Genomic DNA, 15,222 nt, shown 5'->3' on the forward strand with positions numbered 1-15,222 from the left:
GTCTCTCTGGTCATGTGTGAACATGCATCACTTCTGACAGCTGGTTTGCTGATCCTTTTCACTAAATAAACGTTGATGAGCTTGAAAATCTAAGTTCTTCTTCTTTACCTTTTGCTTTCAATGCTTTCATTTTGTCCTGCCAAAATATTGGAGAATTTATGAGGCACCTATAAGTAGAAGAAAATGTACAAAATGTGAAAAAAGAAACCATTAAGCAATTGTCTTGGCCCCTGAAGGGCCGTGGTTTTTGTGAGCCAAACACAGAATTCACTGGATTTCTACCTAATGTTCCAGCCGTTTCAAAAACCGGAGCAGGGTGGAGTGTCTCACAGCGAGGACCTTCTGTCCAATGACACCATTCTGTTCTAAAGACTCGTCTCTACTAAACAACACATTTAAAGTCTGCAAAGACATTTCCTCAACATTTAAACTGGACAGATGTTGATAAACCACATGCTTTCAGGTGAAATATTACCCGTTATTTACACAAATGAGCTGCATGTAAACAAACTTTTAATCGTTTATTATATTTTGTTTCTGACACCAAACAAAAACACACAGAAGTAAATATGTTTTTCCTCAACAGTAATGCATCAGGATAAAGTCACGTTTATGCAAAACACCCTGATTTTCACACAGAACACAAACATCAATAATTGGATATTTTTGTGGTCATTTTACATGACAGCAGACAGAAATACTCTCACAATTTATTTAGTGACTTTTAGACTAAACTAGAAGTTCATGAGATTTTGAACATCAGTTTTCACCAGCGATGTGGTGAAACATATTTCTTACTAATAAATGATGGTAACTATTGTTACTTCATCAGTTCCCTCTGCTATCATATTCTAAACGGTATTTGATTATTATTATTAGTGTTTTTTCACTTTTAAAATCGTAACATTTCTTTTTTTTTTCTTTCTAATCTTCTGGTTATTGCGTTTGTTGTAAATAGGCGTGCACGCGTAAACATGCTTACACACGCAACCACCCGGATTACGCATGCGCGCCTTTTCCATCGAGAACATTTCGGAGGTTTCGCGACATTTCTTCACAACAGTGTAAAGAAAGATGAAAACAGCGTCACTTCCGGCTGAATGAAAACATGTTAAAATAAAGGTCATTGTGTAAACATTTTATGTGGCCATACGTTGAAATATTCTTACTATTTTACATAAAACCTTTACTAATTACATAATTATATTAAATTAGTTGATGTATTCACAGTGTTAAAGGTGTGGCAGCCCTGCTCTTAAACAAGCAGCTTTTATTTTGAAAATTCTTTAGCGGAAATGGACAGTTTCATTCGTTAGCTTGTTCCGATTTTAGCCCCGTGCAGCAGCTTGGAGTGGAGGAATTAAGTTGGATATTTCTGCTCCTACAATTTGTCTTTTTCCCTACATTTATGGGGCATTCCCGGAACATGTTCCGGCCTTTCTAACTCCACATTTCATAACAGCGACGCAGGAAGGAAGGCTGCGTTTGCGGATCTCGGAGGCTTAGTTTGGTAAGATTAGCTCTGAATGGAGTCTTTTACTTTGCTTAACCCGAGTTCTAAACTATCCCGGCTTTGATGGAACCTAAAGCGATCTTTGCGGGTCCCTCGCATGCGTGCTGGTTTGATGGCTGAACTTTCCCGCTGTGGTGTAGCGTGCCTGTAGCTAACTGCCCGTCCTGCTGCCGGTGAAACCGAACGCTGTCATTTGAACCCCCACGTGTCCACTCTTCCTCTGTGAATGAGTGAACTAACTCCTGTCCCGCTGCTCACAGACCCTCATCTTCATCACCATCATGATCCGCATGTAAAGGTGACTGACAGGAGTTCGCGCTCATTAGTGACGTCCTCTTGCACGCGCCTGAGGTGATGCTAGCTCACATGCTAACATTCAGATCCAGTTTGCTGGAATTGGTTCGTGTAATCCAGAATATTCTGATGTGGTTTACATCCCTTGAATGACAGATTAATACCTCAAAACTGGATTTAATTGGACGACACCAGTGTGGCTAAATAACCCGGGTTATCTTCTGCCTTTCTGATCGGATTACATGATCTGTCCAGGTCTGTTTACCTTATGTTGTCATGTGATCAGCAAAGGTCAACCGCGGTGTCATAATCTGGATTTAATCCGGAGTCAGTCAGGGATTTTATATGACATATTGTTGCATTCGTTTGTAAAAGTTCATGTTTGGATTTTAATGTTCATTTCTGACTAAATGGATTCAAACTAAAGAGGTTTTTTCAAATCGATTTCCTCCTCAGGCTCAAACATAAACACATGTTCTAGTGTGTAATTTCTACTTTTCAGTTTGTCTTCATCTCACAACCGAATCTAATTCTTATCATGAATCATGACATCAGTGTTTCGCTAATTCACAGCATGAATTCATAACGTTTATAACGATTTTGTGTACTTAGTCTTTTATTCAGACTGTAATTGAATATATGAATGTTCTATGATGATAAAAACCTGCTTATTATGAGGGGAGGAAGAGTAAATGCTGCCTTTGTGTTTATTTTCAGTGTGTTTGCGCCCCTCCGGCGGTAAACTCATGTGCCGTTCGGTCAGGTGTGCTGTGGGAAATTCTTCCGTTGGACTTAAATGGTGTAAAAACCAAAATCATTGGCAGAATATCGGCTCTGTGTTCATACAAAGTAGGTAGAAACGTAACGATCATGAAGAGGTTTTTCTTGGTGTTTAGATCAGATGGCTGTGCTGTTAATACGAGCTACTGAGCTGTTTTTCTTTAGTTTTTTGGTGGGCGGTGGGATTTTTTTTTTTTTTTATTCAGAAAAATGCACCTCTACCCAAAGAGGGTCAGAGAAACCATGGATTGAAGGAATCTTGCGTTGACATTTGACCTCTTCCTCTTTTCCTGCTGGTGTCACGGTGACACCGTTCACTTCCCTTCAGATTTGACGCATGAAAGCTGCGTCTTGTAACTTTTGGGGATTCGTGCTGAGTTCCCTGCTCTGATGTTGGGCTGCTTTTGTTTCATCTAATGTCTCCTTGTGTTTTACCAATACTCAAATCATTTCCATCGTCTTATCCTAAACGTCCTGTAAAGAATGTCCTCTTTGCTTGCATCACACGTCTTTCGTCTGCACCCGCCTGCTGACGGCGGTCTTTGTGGCGCGTTTCTCCCAAGGTGACCATGCTCTGCTGGGGAAACGCCTCCTACGGTCAGCTCGGCTTGGGAGGGATTGACGAAGAGATTGTGGTGGAGCCGCGAAAATGTGAATTCTTCCACGGGAAGCGGGTGCGGGACGTGGGGTGTGGGCGCAGACACACCGCTTTCCTGCTGGAGGACGGGACCGTGTACACCTGCGGCTGCAACGACCTGGGGCAGCTGGGACACGAGAAGTCCAGGAAGAAACCAGGTTTGTGATCTTCATGTGTTCCCCGATGAAAGCTGGTGGAGTTCCTGACCGTCTCCTCGTCTGACAGAACAAGTGGTGGCCCTGGACGCGCAGATCATCGTGGCTCTGTCGTGCGGGGAGTCTCACACGCTCGCTCTGAACGATAAAGGACAGGTGTTCTCCTGGGGTCTCGGCTCGGATGGACAGCTGGGTTTAAATAACTTTGAAGAATGTATTCGAGTACCCAGGTACACTTATGGAAGCCTTTAGCAAATACTGAGAGTCTGATCACAGCAGAAATGTTTGTTGTCTGACTGTAAAACCTGCAGGAACATCAAGAGTTTGTCAGATGTTCAGGTGGCTCAGGTAGCCTGTGGGTACTGGCACTCGCTGGCTCTGTCCAAAGGTCAGCAGGATCCCTTCCTAAAGCTTCTCCTCCTGAGGCAGAGGGCTCTGCTGAACCTGATGCATGGCTGCTGGTGTTTTCTCACAGGGGGCCACATCTTCTCTTGGGGTCAGAACCGATACGGTCAACTTGGGCTTGGAATGACCGGACAGAGCATCTCCGTGCCTCAGCACCTCCAGTCTCTGCAGGGCATTCCTTTCGCTCAGATAGCAGCAGGGGGCGCTCACAGCTTCGCCCTGACGCTCTCAGGAGCCGTGTTTGGCTGGGGCCGCAACAAGTTTGGCCAGCTGGGTCTGAACGACACCAACGGTAGGTGATCCGGAGCTCGGCGTTCCCAGGAGGTCCCGTCAAAGGAGGAGGTTCACCGGGGGTGTTTTTCAGATCGCTGTTTCCCTGCTCTGCTGAAGGCCCTGAGATCTCAGAGAGTGATCTACATCAGCTGTGGGGAGGATCACACCGCGGCTCTGACCAAGGTACGGGGATCCTTTCTGGTTCTGGTTTCAGCGTTCAGGGATCTGCTGACGTCTGTACATCCAGGGAGAACCGAGAAGAGAATTCATTTCACTCAGATTTACAAACATTTGATTTGATGACCCAAAGGGAATTTGCTCAAATGAAAGAAAAATAATCCTTTGACATAATTCTCACATTTTTATGTTTTCTTTACAACTTCAGATAAGAAAATGTTTAAAAATAAAGGAAAGATGAAGACGATTCAGCTTAATGTTTGCAATCCGGGTGCAGCCGATTGGAAAGAACGAATCAGACGGCGGCGAAGAAAACCACAAACTGAATCAAACTTTGTTCTTTATTTGAACTCGACATCATTTTCACTCGTTCATCAAATACGATAATTCAATTCAGAAGAAACTTTGTGTTGCATGAAGAGTCGCAGCCGTCAGGTTCCTACGTTGAAAACGTTTGACCTGTTTCCAAGTGGGAGGGGTGTGGCCTTCCAACAAGCCCACTCCTGATTGGTGACAGTGGTTGGCCCGGACCAATCGCAGCTTACTGAGGGCGTCGGCCTCCAGCGTGGCGGCGTCCGCGTGGAGCTGGAAGTAAAGCGTTTTCTATGGCTGACGTCGTGCTGACTCAGTCCAGGTCTCTGGCGCGGTCGGTGGTGGTTCTGGTGGTTCTGAAGGTTCCAGCACCGTCCTCTGCAGGATCATCAGGATCTGATCATGTTTGATGGGAAAACAAAGGTTTGTTCACAATGGCACCAAAAATGCAGCTTGATAAGAAACAGAACAGAATGATGGTTTAGTGACAGCAAAGCAGTCAGACTCTGAGATCTGAATCTCAGCATTTTTCTCTCCGTTACGCTCCGGTTACCTGTCTGATGGCATCCAGAACGCCGCTTCCTGCAGCAGGAGGGTCATGTGACCACGTTCCACTGCTGCCTTTACAGCGCTGAAATGTGAACGGGCATTTTTATTTCAGATTGTTTTCATTGTTGAGGCGTTATTTTCCTCAGAATGAGTTGGGAGCAGGTCTGCATCGTTTAAACGGCGGGCTCTGTTTCCCCCCCACTTTATTTACCTGCACCTGGTTGCCATGGTTTCTGTGGCTGTCATTTAATGTTTGTTTGTTTTTTTGGTCTAAATTAAATTTGTAAAGATTTGTTCCTTGATCAGATCAAATATCTGATATTGCGGCGTCCGCCCACACACCTGCAGGCGGCCGTGGTGCAGTGGTAGGGCGGTCGACCTCTGATCCGCACATCGCAGGTTCGATTTCCGCCTTGCCATGAGTCGAAGTGTCCTTGGGCAAGACGCTGAACCTGCGACCACCTCACCTCTGGTGGTAGGTTGGCGCCAGTGTTCTGCAGCGGCGCCGCCATCAGTGTGTGACTGTGACTGTAAAGCGCTTTGGGTCTCCAGGAGGGTAGAAAAGCGCTTTATAAGTATACCCATCTACCATGAACCTGATTCCATGATCAGGTGATGTCAGAGGTCTAACCGCTAACCTGAGGTCAGAACATGGAACCCATGTGGTCGGTGTACCGATCCTCCTGATCCCGTTAACGTCCTGCGTGTCCTCCTCTGCTGCTTACAGGAAGGAGGAGTCTTCACCTTTGGAGCGGGGGGTTACGGCCAACTTGGGCACAACTCCACAAACCACGAGGTCAATCCCAGAAAGGTGTTTGAGCTCATGGGAAATGTAGTCACTCAGATAGCGTGTGGAAGGTAAAGAGATGTTCCTGCCGCACACAGAGGGCAGCGGCGTTCCTCCACCTCCGGAGGCGTTCTACAGATTCCCGCTGTTTTTCAGGCAGCACACGCTGGCCTTCACCCCCTCCTCGGGGAAGATGGACTCCTTCGGTCTGGGAGGGAACGGGCAGCTCGGCACGCGCTCTACCTGTAACAGGAAAAGCCCCGCCCCCGTTAAAGGTCCATGGGCGTCTTCCAGTGCTTCATCCGATTCAGGTGAGTCTCATTCATTAAACAGAAACACCGTTTTCTGGACCCCATAACTCTGACTACAGCTATTTACAGTCTCTGATACGATACTGATCTGAATGTTTTTACTACAATACGTTTTCCCACCATGCACTGGTCCTCCAGACGCCGGCGAGGCCGCAGACACTGGCGCCCCCTCTGGACCAGGTTAAAGTAAAGTTTTAATGACATTTCCACCTTTACTCTGCCGGTCCTTTTCCTGTCATGCTCCGCTTACGGAGAAATCTGCCTGATCGATGCAGAAAGGCCAGAGGAGAGCTTCAGCTCAGACGCGTGGCAGGATTACTTTGGTCTTTGAATCTGTCACTTCCTGTGGAAGCAGCAGTCAGTGTTCTTCTTCTTCATCATCATCATCAATGTGCGCTGGGAACGGCCCTGGAAAGCACCAGCAGTACATTGATGATGAAGATGACGTCACACAGGGAACTGTCCTACAGTTTCTAAATAATCCTAATTCCACACATTTCTTTTCGTTCCAACCGTGTTAAACTAGTGTGGCTTCCAGACTTAAAGAACGCGTTCAGGGAAGCTGCCTTCCTCGTTCACATCGACGTCCTTCTCCGTGTTTGAGTCTGTGAATGGAAGCGAACAGCAGGGAAAGTTGGCCGGGCCTCGTCTGATGCTTTGTTTTTGTCACTGCGTTGCAGACATTGGGGAGAGCTGCGTGGTCAACAGGATTTATGCAGGAGGAGACCAGAGTTTTGCTCACTATAGCAGCTCCAGTGTGAGTATGTGGAACCAAATCGGGTTTGTGCAACGATTGAAGCAAAGGGTTAAAACGGGCAGATTTGCTACAAACAGCAACCTTTTTCCCGCTTTTGATATTTTTATGTAGATTGTTGGGTTTTCAAAATAAGACATTGGAAACAAACTGATACGAAACATCAGACAGAAATCTTTTCTAACAAGCAAAAGCTTTTATTCACTATCTGTCATAAACATTAGGGGGGAAGGTGATCATTTCCTGTGAATCCAAAAGCCACTCATACATGTTTACTGTAAAATGACTACAAGGAATAAAAGATCACCTTTGGACTTCATGAGGTCACTCATTACGTCTTCTTCCCTCATGAATTGTTTACTCTTCCAGAACGAGCAGATGATGGAGTCTGACAGGATTCAGGGTCTCCACAGGAGGATCTGCACCGTAAACGAAGACGTGCTTCAGACGTGGCTCAACCAACCAGCAGGAAGACTCCCGCTCGAAATGTCAAAGTAAATGTCCCCCGATTGAGTCAAAGCAAACTTTATTTATCAAACTTTTTCAGATGCTGGGAACGCAAAGTGCTTTTTTTTAATGGGCGGCCGTGGTGCAGCGGTAGGGCGGTCGACCCATGATCGTAAGTTTGCAGGTTCGATTCCCGCCTTGCACGCCCATGTGTCGAAGTGTCCTTGGGCAAGACACTGAACCCCACCTTGCCTCTGGTGGGGGCTTGGCGCCAGTGTTCGGCAGCGGAGCCGCCATCAGTGTGTGAATGTGTGTGTGGATGGGTGAATGGGACTGTGACTGTAAAGCGCTTTGGGCCTTCGTAAGAAGGTAGAAAGCGCTATATAAGTATACGCCATTTACCATTTAATGACATGAAAATAAAACAAGCCTAAAAGCAACAAGAAGGCGTAGAATCACTAAAAGTAGATCTAAATGTTGTCATAGAAACCATCATCCTGGATGAACAAAGCATGACTACGTGAAATAATGTAAACCTGTTCCTAAACTCCAGCTAACATCAAATTAAAAGGCCTCGGAGCAGATTTAGCAGTGAAGATTTGAATCTTAATTAATTCATCCCAATAATCCCACATTTCCTCCACTCTTTCAGGGAGATCGACCTGATTTTTTCCTCTGCCAGCTGCATCAACGGATCCTTCCTGTCAAGCAGGTAACCTCTCCAGCCAGCCGGGAGAAAAGGCGCAGCCCTCTGCGGCCAACGCCACGTCACGCCTGTGTCTGTTTCTGTGCAGCCATCCGGATCACTTCAGTACCAGCAGCAAATGCTCTGGAGTGGACATGAACACGGCTCGCCTGCTGCTCCACAAAGTCACCCAGAAAGAGCATCGCGAGATCAGCGAGCAGGTCAGAGGTCATTCAGAAGAGAGTCCTTCCTGACTTTCTACTAGCGTCCTAAACAAAAAGCTTCTCTAAAGGAAATAAAGGTTTGAAGGTTTCCAGCTGAAAAGGATGCATTAAAGCCTGAACTGGAATAGGAAACGGCCTTCATGGGCTGCTCGGGGTTAGGCCTACTTTCACACACACGTGAGCTTAAACTCGGATGTGCGGTTGTGAGTTTCTGTAAAAAGCCCCCCTTCCCCCATGAGGTTGGCTTTACCCCACCCTTCACTGAAATGTAGCGCACACACGTCTTCTTCCAGGGCTGTACAGCGTTCTCTGGCTACATCGCAGTTTATCTTTTGTGGTCTCGCCGTTTTGGTGAAATGTTGCATCTTCTTTATTCTCTTAATGCTGCGTCCGGATTCTCTGCTTTCATTCTGCATTCTGATTGGCTGTGGACCTTGTCAATCAATCTCCTTTATGCTGTGTCTCTCGTACAGAATGCGTTGAGTTTAGTAGATCTTCAGTCATGATCAGATCTTTTTTTTCCTTTAATGGGGCAATTACCATATCAATGGTGAGTAATTAACATCACCCAGTGAGGGCCCTTGGGCAAGGCACTTAACGCTGCTGCCTCCCGAGCGCGGCTCGTCTGTGGAGAACAAATTTCGCACACCCAAGGTGTGTGACGGAAAGTGGAACTTTTTTTTAATTTTTTTATCTATTTTTCTATGAAGGTTTGAGAATTTCAGGGAGAGATGTTTAAAATTGTCTGAAAATGTTCACGTCTGTGTGACAAAAGTGGATAAAGCGAGGAGTTTAACAGCCTCCAAACATCTGGAACTATTGTAAAAAGTAAAGAGGAATACTCTGGTTATTTTTGACAATACGCTGCTTCTGCTGACTCCTAACGGGTCTCTGTGCTTTGGTCTCCTCCAGGTAGCTGCCAGTCTGGAGAAGAACCTGATCCCCAGACTCAGTCCTTCTCCTCCGGACATCGAAGCCCTCAGACTGTACCTCACCCTTCCAGAGAGTCCTCTCTTCTGGGACCGAAACAACTTTGTCACCATCACCATACCGTTTGCCAAAAGTGTTGTGAGTCTGAAAGAGGCGCCGCTGAAGGTTCTAGGTAAAGTGGCGCCGTTCAGACCTGGTGTCAGACGTTTTCCTTCATTTCTGGCGTCAACGGAAAAACGTTGTGTTTGCTTCAGGAAACTGGTGGTCGACCTTGGAGCCCCCCGTGTTTCAGCGCTTGGTAGATTTATACCGGGACGTGGTGTTGTACCTTCTCCAGATGCACAAAGTTGGGATTCCCTCGGTAGAGTCCAGGATCTTCACCTGCTTCTTGGACACTTCCTTAAGGCTCCTGGAGCTCCTGCACAAAGTGAGGAACTTCACTTAAAACCCAGGATTCTCCCTTTACCACATTTTCCAGCATGGTCTGTCTCTTCGTCTCAGGTGAACGAGAGAGCCGGTCAGATCATCCGGTACGATAAATTCTACATCCATGAGCTGGACGAGCTGATAGACATCAGACATGACTATGTGACGTGGATCCAGAGGCAGATGTACCCTCTGGTCAGTGATGTTCGTCTGCTGGTCGCTCCCCCAAGTGTCTCTCTGCTGAAGCGTCTGTCCTTCCTCACCAGGGTCACGACGGTGTGGTGACTCTCTGCAAGTACCCCTTTGTCTTTGACGCCCAAGCTAAAACAACCCTGCTTCAAACGGATGCCGTCATCCAGATGCAGGTATGCCCCGCCCACCGCTGCCCGTCGGCTCTAAAGCGTGCAGCCATTGGTTAACCGCGGTCGTGGTGCCAACAGATGGCGGTTGATCAGGCCCAGTTACAGAACTTCAGCTCCATGTTCATGCCTGCTGTGGAGTCGGTCAACCCGTGTCTCATCCTCATCGTCCGAAGGGAGAACATCGTTGGAGACACGATGGAGGTTCTCAGGAAGTCAAAGAATGTGGACTACAAGAAACCGCTGAAGGTACGTCTGCTCCGCTGAGCTCCTGGGTCATACTGGGACTATAGTTTTGGGGGTTCCTGGGTCTAATGGGCAGAAAAGTCTTCTTAGTGCCTTTATTGGTCTGGTTCTGTATTATCTCAGAGGAGCAGATGAGTCCAAACATATATCACATATCTCATAATAGAAATGTGAAATCATCAGCAGGTTGTTTAGGTTGAAATATGTATTTCCTGTTGTAAACAGATAAACTAAAGGAACACGATTAAAGCAAAAGCTCTCAAGTTTCAGAGAGAACATAAATAAAACTCAACGCTAAACTGCCTGGTCGGTTCCATTTAAGAAGATTCATTCTACAAATAAATTCTACTGGTTTCAAGTTTTACAGACAAACATAAAGGGGACAAAGGTTTTTGTCAGCATCCTGTGAAAAAGATGGAAACTGAAAGCAAATTCTGGGTTTGTTCTGGTGGTTCAGACGGTCTGACCTTCATCGCTTATTTCAGCCTGACATGGAAGACGCTGGCTGGCTCTGCTTCAGGTTGGTGGTACTTCCAGTTCTAGAAGGAACATGCCTTCTGCATGAAATGGAAACCTGAAATGAGTCACCGGGCAAATGGATAAAAAAATCTACCAACCGGACAAATGACATCACTATTTCACACAGAAATACCCTCAGAACCTTTAAAGACCAGTACATTACATTCAAGTATAAATGGTATGAAGACGTCTTTATTGTCCTCTAAGTGTTACTCAAATGCTGAGAAACCAAGAACAGGTGGAATTCTGCCTCCAGAGGATCACATTTCAAATGAAAACATAACGTTTCACACGACTCAGTCCAGTTCTCTGATACTTCAGACACACAATCCACTGAGCTGCGACTATGATTCAGCATGCAGACTTCATTCTGGTCTATAAAACCATTCACGGTCTGGCTCCTCCCCCACTTCAGGACTTTGTCAAAAAGGAGACGCACCAGAGTAAGTTCAAGAGGAGACGCATGTTTCCTCGTAGAAACAGACGGTTTTCTCCTTTCGGGCCTCTTCCACGGCTCCCATCTTTCCCAAAACTATGAAAATCATGGCTGCTGGAAACCAAACTTTCACTCACAACTAACACTAGAAAATGGAATAAAACTGTTTCCTAAACAAAAGTCAAAAGAAAACGGGGAGGGGGGTCATAGTTGTCGTTCTGATTTTGGTGATTTTATGGATTATACCATGGAACTAACTTTTTTAAACTCTGTATTAATTTGATGTCATTCTTTGCCATGAATTTCATGTGAATACTTTTTTATTGATGTTTTATTTTAGCACATTGATGGTAGCACAGCTACCAGTCACAGAGCTGACCTGACCCCCCAGGAGCAATGTGGGTGTCAGTGCCAGGCCCAAAGACATATGGGGAGCCAAAGGGGGAATCGAACCTTTGCTGTTCATATTCTTCTCGTACCGCATGGTGTTTGTCTGAAGCTCGTTAGGATTTGAACAGGAACGGGTTAAATGTGTCTTTTGGCTAACAGGTGATCTTTGTGGGGGAGGACGCCGTGGATGCAGGCGGGGTGAGGAAAGAGTTCTTCCTCCTGATCATGAAGGAGCTGCTGGATCCCAAATACGGGATGTTCCGTTACCACGAGGATTCCAGGCTCATCTGGTTTTCAAACAAGGTAAGTTTACAGAGCATGTTTCTCAGAGAGCGACTCACAAAGTTAGAACAATATAAAATCAGTGGTGAGACCCACATAAACACACAGCCATAGAAGTAAACAGAAGTGAACACAAGTAAAAGTCAGCTAAAAGCTCTCTAAATAAAAATGTCTTAACTTGAGCTTTAAAACACTCGACTGAGTCAATCAGGCGCGGGGGGGGGTCATTCCAAAGTCGGGGAGCGACTGCCTGAAAGGCGACGTCTCCCCTAGTTTTAAAATGAGTTTTTGGAACATAAAAGATTTTCATCAGTGGACCTCGAGGAACGTGAGGGAGTGTAGGGAGTTCAAAGGTCAGAAATATAGATGGGGGTTTGTCCGTGCAGGGCTCTAAAAACTAAAATCAAAATCTATTCTAAATTTAACAGGAAGCCAGTGTAGAGATAAAAGCGGGGGGGGGGGGGGGGGCATGAGTGCGCTGATTGGTTCCAGTTAAAAGCCTTGCAGCAGAGTTCTGGACCGGTTGGAGACGTTAAGGAGACTTTTGGTTCAAACAAGTAAAGAGAGAATTACAATAATCTAAACTAGAGGAGATAGAAGCCCGGATGATCAGCTCAAGGTCAGATCTAAAAACAGTTTTTGACCAAGAGCTTTGAGTGAGAGTCTAGAGACGCAGCTTTGTCCAACTAGACACCAAGATTCCTGAGACTGGGCTGGACAGAAGAGCTCAGTGAACCAAGCTGTCTGTGATGGAGGGAATTTTGTCATCAGGACCAAAGATGATCGTCTCTGTCTTGTCAGGGTTCAGGAGTAAATGGTTGTCATTTAACCAAACTCTGATGCTGGCCAAGCAGTGTAGTAGATACCATAGATTTGTGTAATCATTTTGTCCAAAGGAGCAATAAAGTTTAATGTCATCAGCGTAAAGATAAGAAATATTCTAAAATTTGCTGATGAGTCTCCCAAGGGGAATCATGTAGAGAGTGAATAGAATGGGTCCCAATACAGAACCTTGGGGAACGCCACAAGACAGGATGAAGATAAAGAGTCAACACAGACCTTATAGGATCAACCACTGAAAGAGGAGGCAAACCAGTTTAGGACAGAACCAGATGAACCGTAGTCGTTATGGAGACGTTCCATCGTGATTTCATGGTTTACAGTATCAAATGCAGATTTCAGGCCTAAAAGAACGAGAACAGATTGACCAGAATCTGCCGCCATGAGCACATCGTTGGAAACTTTTAAAAGAGCCGTTTCAGTTGAGTGGTTCTTTTTAAAGCCAGATTGGAAAACGTCACAAATATTGTTGTGTTCTAAGAATGACCTTAGCTGCTCCGCTACAACCTTCTCCAAGGTCTTAGCAGTAAAAGGAAGTTTGGATCAGAGTGGTCCAAGTTAGGTTTTTTAAGCACAGGATGTATCACAGCGCGCTTCAGAAAGGAAGGAACACATCCAGACATTGAGCAGAGAATGGATGTCCTCCACTGTCCTCCGAGGTCCGGTTCAGTCCCCCCCATGCATGATATTAGTGCTGGCAGAACACTGAAGGGCTTCTCCACACACCTCTCCCTTCCAGACTTTCGAGGACATTGACCTGTTTAACCTCATCGGGCTCATCTGCGGCCTGGCCATCTACAACCTGACCATCGTGGAGCTCCACTTCCCTTTGGCGCTCTACAAGAAGCTCTTGAAGAAGAAGCCAACGCTGGACGACCTGAAAGAGCTGATGCCAGACGTGGGGAGGTCGGTGTTGGCGGTTCTTTGCAGCGGCGTAAAGGAGAGCTTCTAAACGGTTCCTCTCCCCTTCCATGCAGGAGTCTGCAGCAGCTGCTGGACTACACGGAGGATGACGTGGAGGAAACCTTCTGCCTGAATTTCACTGTGAGGCTTTTCAGCTTTTCTCTCGTTTTCTGGACAGGATTTAGACGGCGTGTGTGTTTTTCCAGATCACAGAGGAAAACTACGGAGCCACAGAAGTTCATGAGCTGGTTCCAAATGGAGAAGAGCTCAGTGTGAACAAAGGCAACAGGTGTGTGTTTGTCTGCAGCCGTCTCCAGCCTCTGCCCGTTTCACCTGAACCTTCTGGCTCCTCAGGCAGGACTTCGTGAACGCCTACGTGGATTACGTCTTCAACTCGTCCGTGGCGTCGCTCTTCGAGTGCTTCTACTCAGGTTTCCACAAAGTGTGTGGCGGGAAAGTGTTGGAGCTGTTCCAGCCGAGCGAACTGCAGGCCATGGTCATCGGGAACACGAACTACGACTGGACAGAACTTGAAAAGGTTTGTTTAAGTACTACTTTAGTAAAATATGGAATTTTAATGACTAGTTTCTGGGAAAAAAGAAGGTTCCAGAGGATCTTTCTGAGGAGGTTCTGTTGTTCTCCAGAGTACCGAGTACAAAGGGGAGTACTGGGCTGAACATCCAACCATCAAACTCTTCTGGGAGGTCTTCCATGAACTTCCGTTGGAGAAGAAGAAGCAGTTTCTCTGTGAGTCACATGAACACGCGTGCAGTTCCGTGTTGAACACCAGGAAGCTGAAGGCGTGTTTGCTCCACAGTGTTCCTCACAGGAAGTGACCGCATTCCCATCTTGGGCATGAAGAGCCTCAAACTGGTGATCCAGCCCACGGGTGGAGGGGAGCAGTTCTTACCTGTAGCCCACACCTGCTTCAACCTGCTGGACCTTCCCAAGTACACGAGTCCGGAAGCGCTCCGCGAGAAGCTTTTACAGGCCATAGATCACAACCGAGGCTTCAATCTGGCGTGATGGAAATGAAAAGGTGTGGAGACCACATTCCTGGATGTTTCCTTTCTTCAGGCTGGAGGAGTCCATGACTCTAGAAGTGGTTCAAGTTGTTCTTTATTTTTTAACTTTGCTATATCGGGACTTGATGTCGCACTGAGAGATGACCCCACAGGGCTCCTGTAGACCCGCTTTGCATCAGCACTACTACCGTTCTGAAGCCTAAGAGCTCGAATCAAAAGGGGAATTTTTTTCTTCTGTGAACGTTTGCCAAAGTGGGATGAAAAACTGAACTTAAACTGCACTTTGTAATCTGCATGATCACTGCAGGCAATCACAAAATCATACAAAGTTGTGTGGGAGTTGTGCGCTTTGTTGTTTGAATCTAAACTGTGCAGCAAGCCCTGGGTTGTGTTGTAACGTGGGACAGCAGTGCGGAGCGTTTAGCTTTGGACGCCAAGTTGATTTTCTTGGCTTCATGCCTTAAAGAAAAATCCACAAATAAAATCTAAAACCAGTCAAATAAATGCTGCTTTTGGGGAAAAGGTGTTTTCTTCCTTGGGTTGAAGGTTCAACTCCTGAAAGA

General features: G+C 46.2%; 1 protein-coding gene across 6 annotated transcripts; it reads left to right on the top strand.

The window, feature by feature from the left end:
- Positions 1 to 1,268: 1,268 nt before the first annotated feature.
- Positions 1,269 to 15,181, top strand: herc4 (HECT and RLD domain containing E3 ubiquitin protein ligase 4). 6 transcript variants are annotated; one of them, XM_023963275.2, is made up of 26 exons: positions 1,334 to 1,510; positions 2,525 to 2,656; positions 3,151 to 3,382; positions 3,450 to 3,609; positions 3,691 to 3,767; positions 3,855 to 4,076; positions 4,149 to 4,240; positions 5,823 to 5,953; positions 6,039 to 6,193; positions 6,332 to 6,373; positions 6,874 to 6,950; positions 7,317 to 7,441; positions 8,047 to 8,106; positions 8,189 to 8,300; positions 9,216 to 9,405; positions 9,488 to 9,660; positions 9,735 to 9,854; positions 9,926 to 10,024; positions 10,100 to 10,267; positions 11,769 to 11,912; positions 13,471 to 13,637; positions 13,709 to 13,775; positions 13,841 to 13,923; positions 13,989 to 14,172; positions 14,279 to 14,381; positions 14,452 to 15,181. In XM_023963275.2, the coding sequence occupies exons 3-26, from the start codon at positions 3,157 to 3,159 to the stop codon at positions 14,658 to 14,660; spliced, it is 3,186 nt and encodes a 1,061-aa protein (XP_023819043.1). In that variant the 5' UTR covers positions 1,334 to 1,510; positions 2,525 to 2,656; positions 3,151 to 3,156; the 3' UTR covers positions 14,661 to 15,181. The 6 variants fall into 6 exon arrangements, with proteins under 6 accessions (XP_011483070.1, XP_011483069.1, XP_023819043.1 ...); XM_011484767.4 differs by lacking the exon at positions 2,525 to 2,656 and having other exon boundaries at positions 1,293 to 1,510; XM_078932094.1 differs by lacking the exon at positions 6,332 to 6,373 and having other exon boundaries at positions 1,354 to 1,510.
- Positions 15,182 to 15,222: the final 41 nt, after the last annotated feature.

This window comes from Oryzias latipes, chromosome 15 (assembly GCF_053564925.1).
Source record: "Oryzias latipes strain Hd-rR chromosome 15, Olatipes_Hd-rR_3.1".
Lineage (NCBI taxonomy): Eukaryota > Metazoa > Chordata > Actinopteri > Beloniformes > Adrianichthyidae > Oryzias > Oryzias latipes.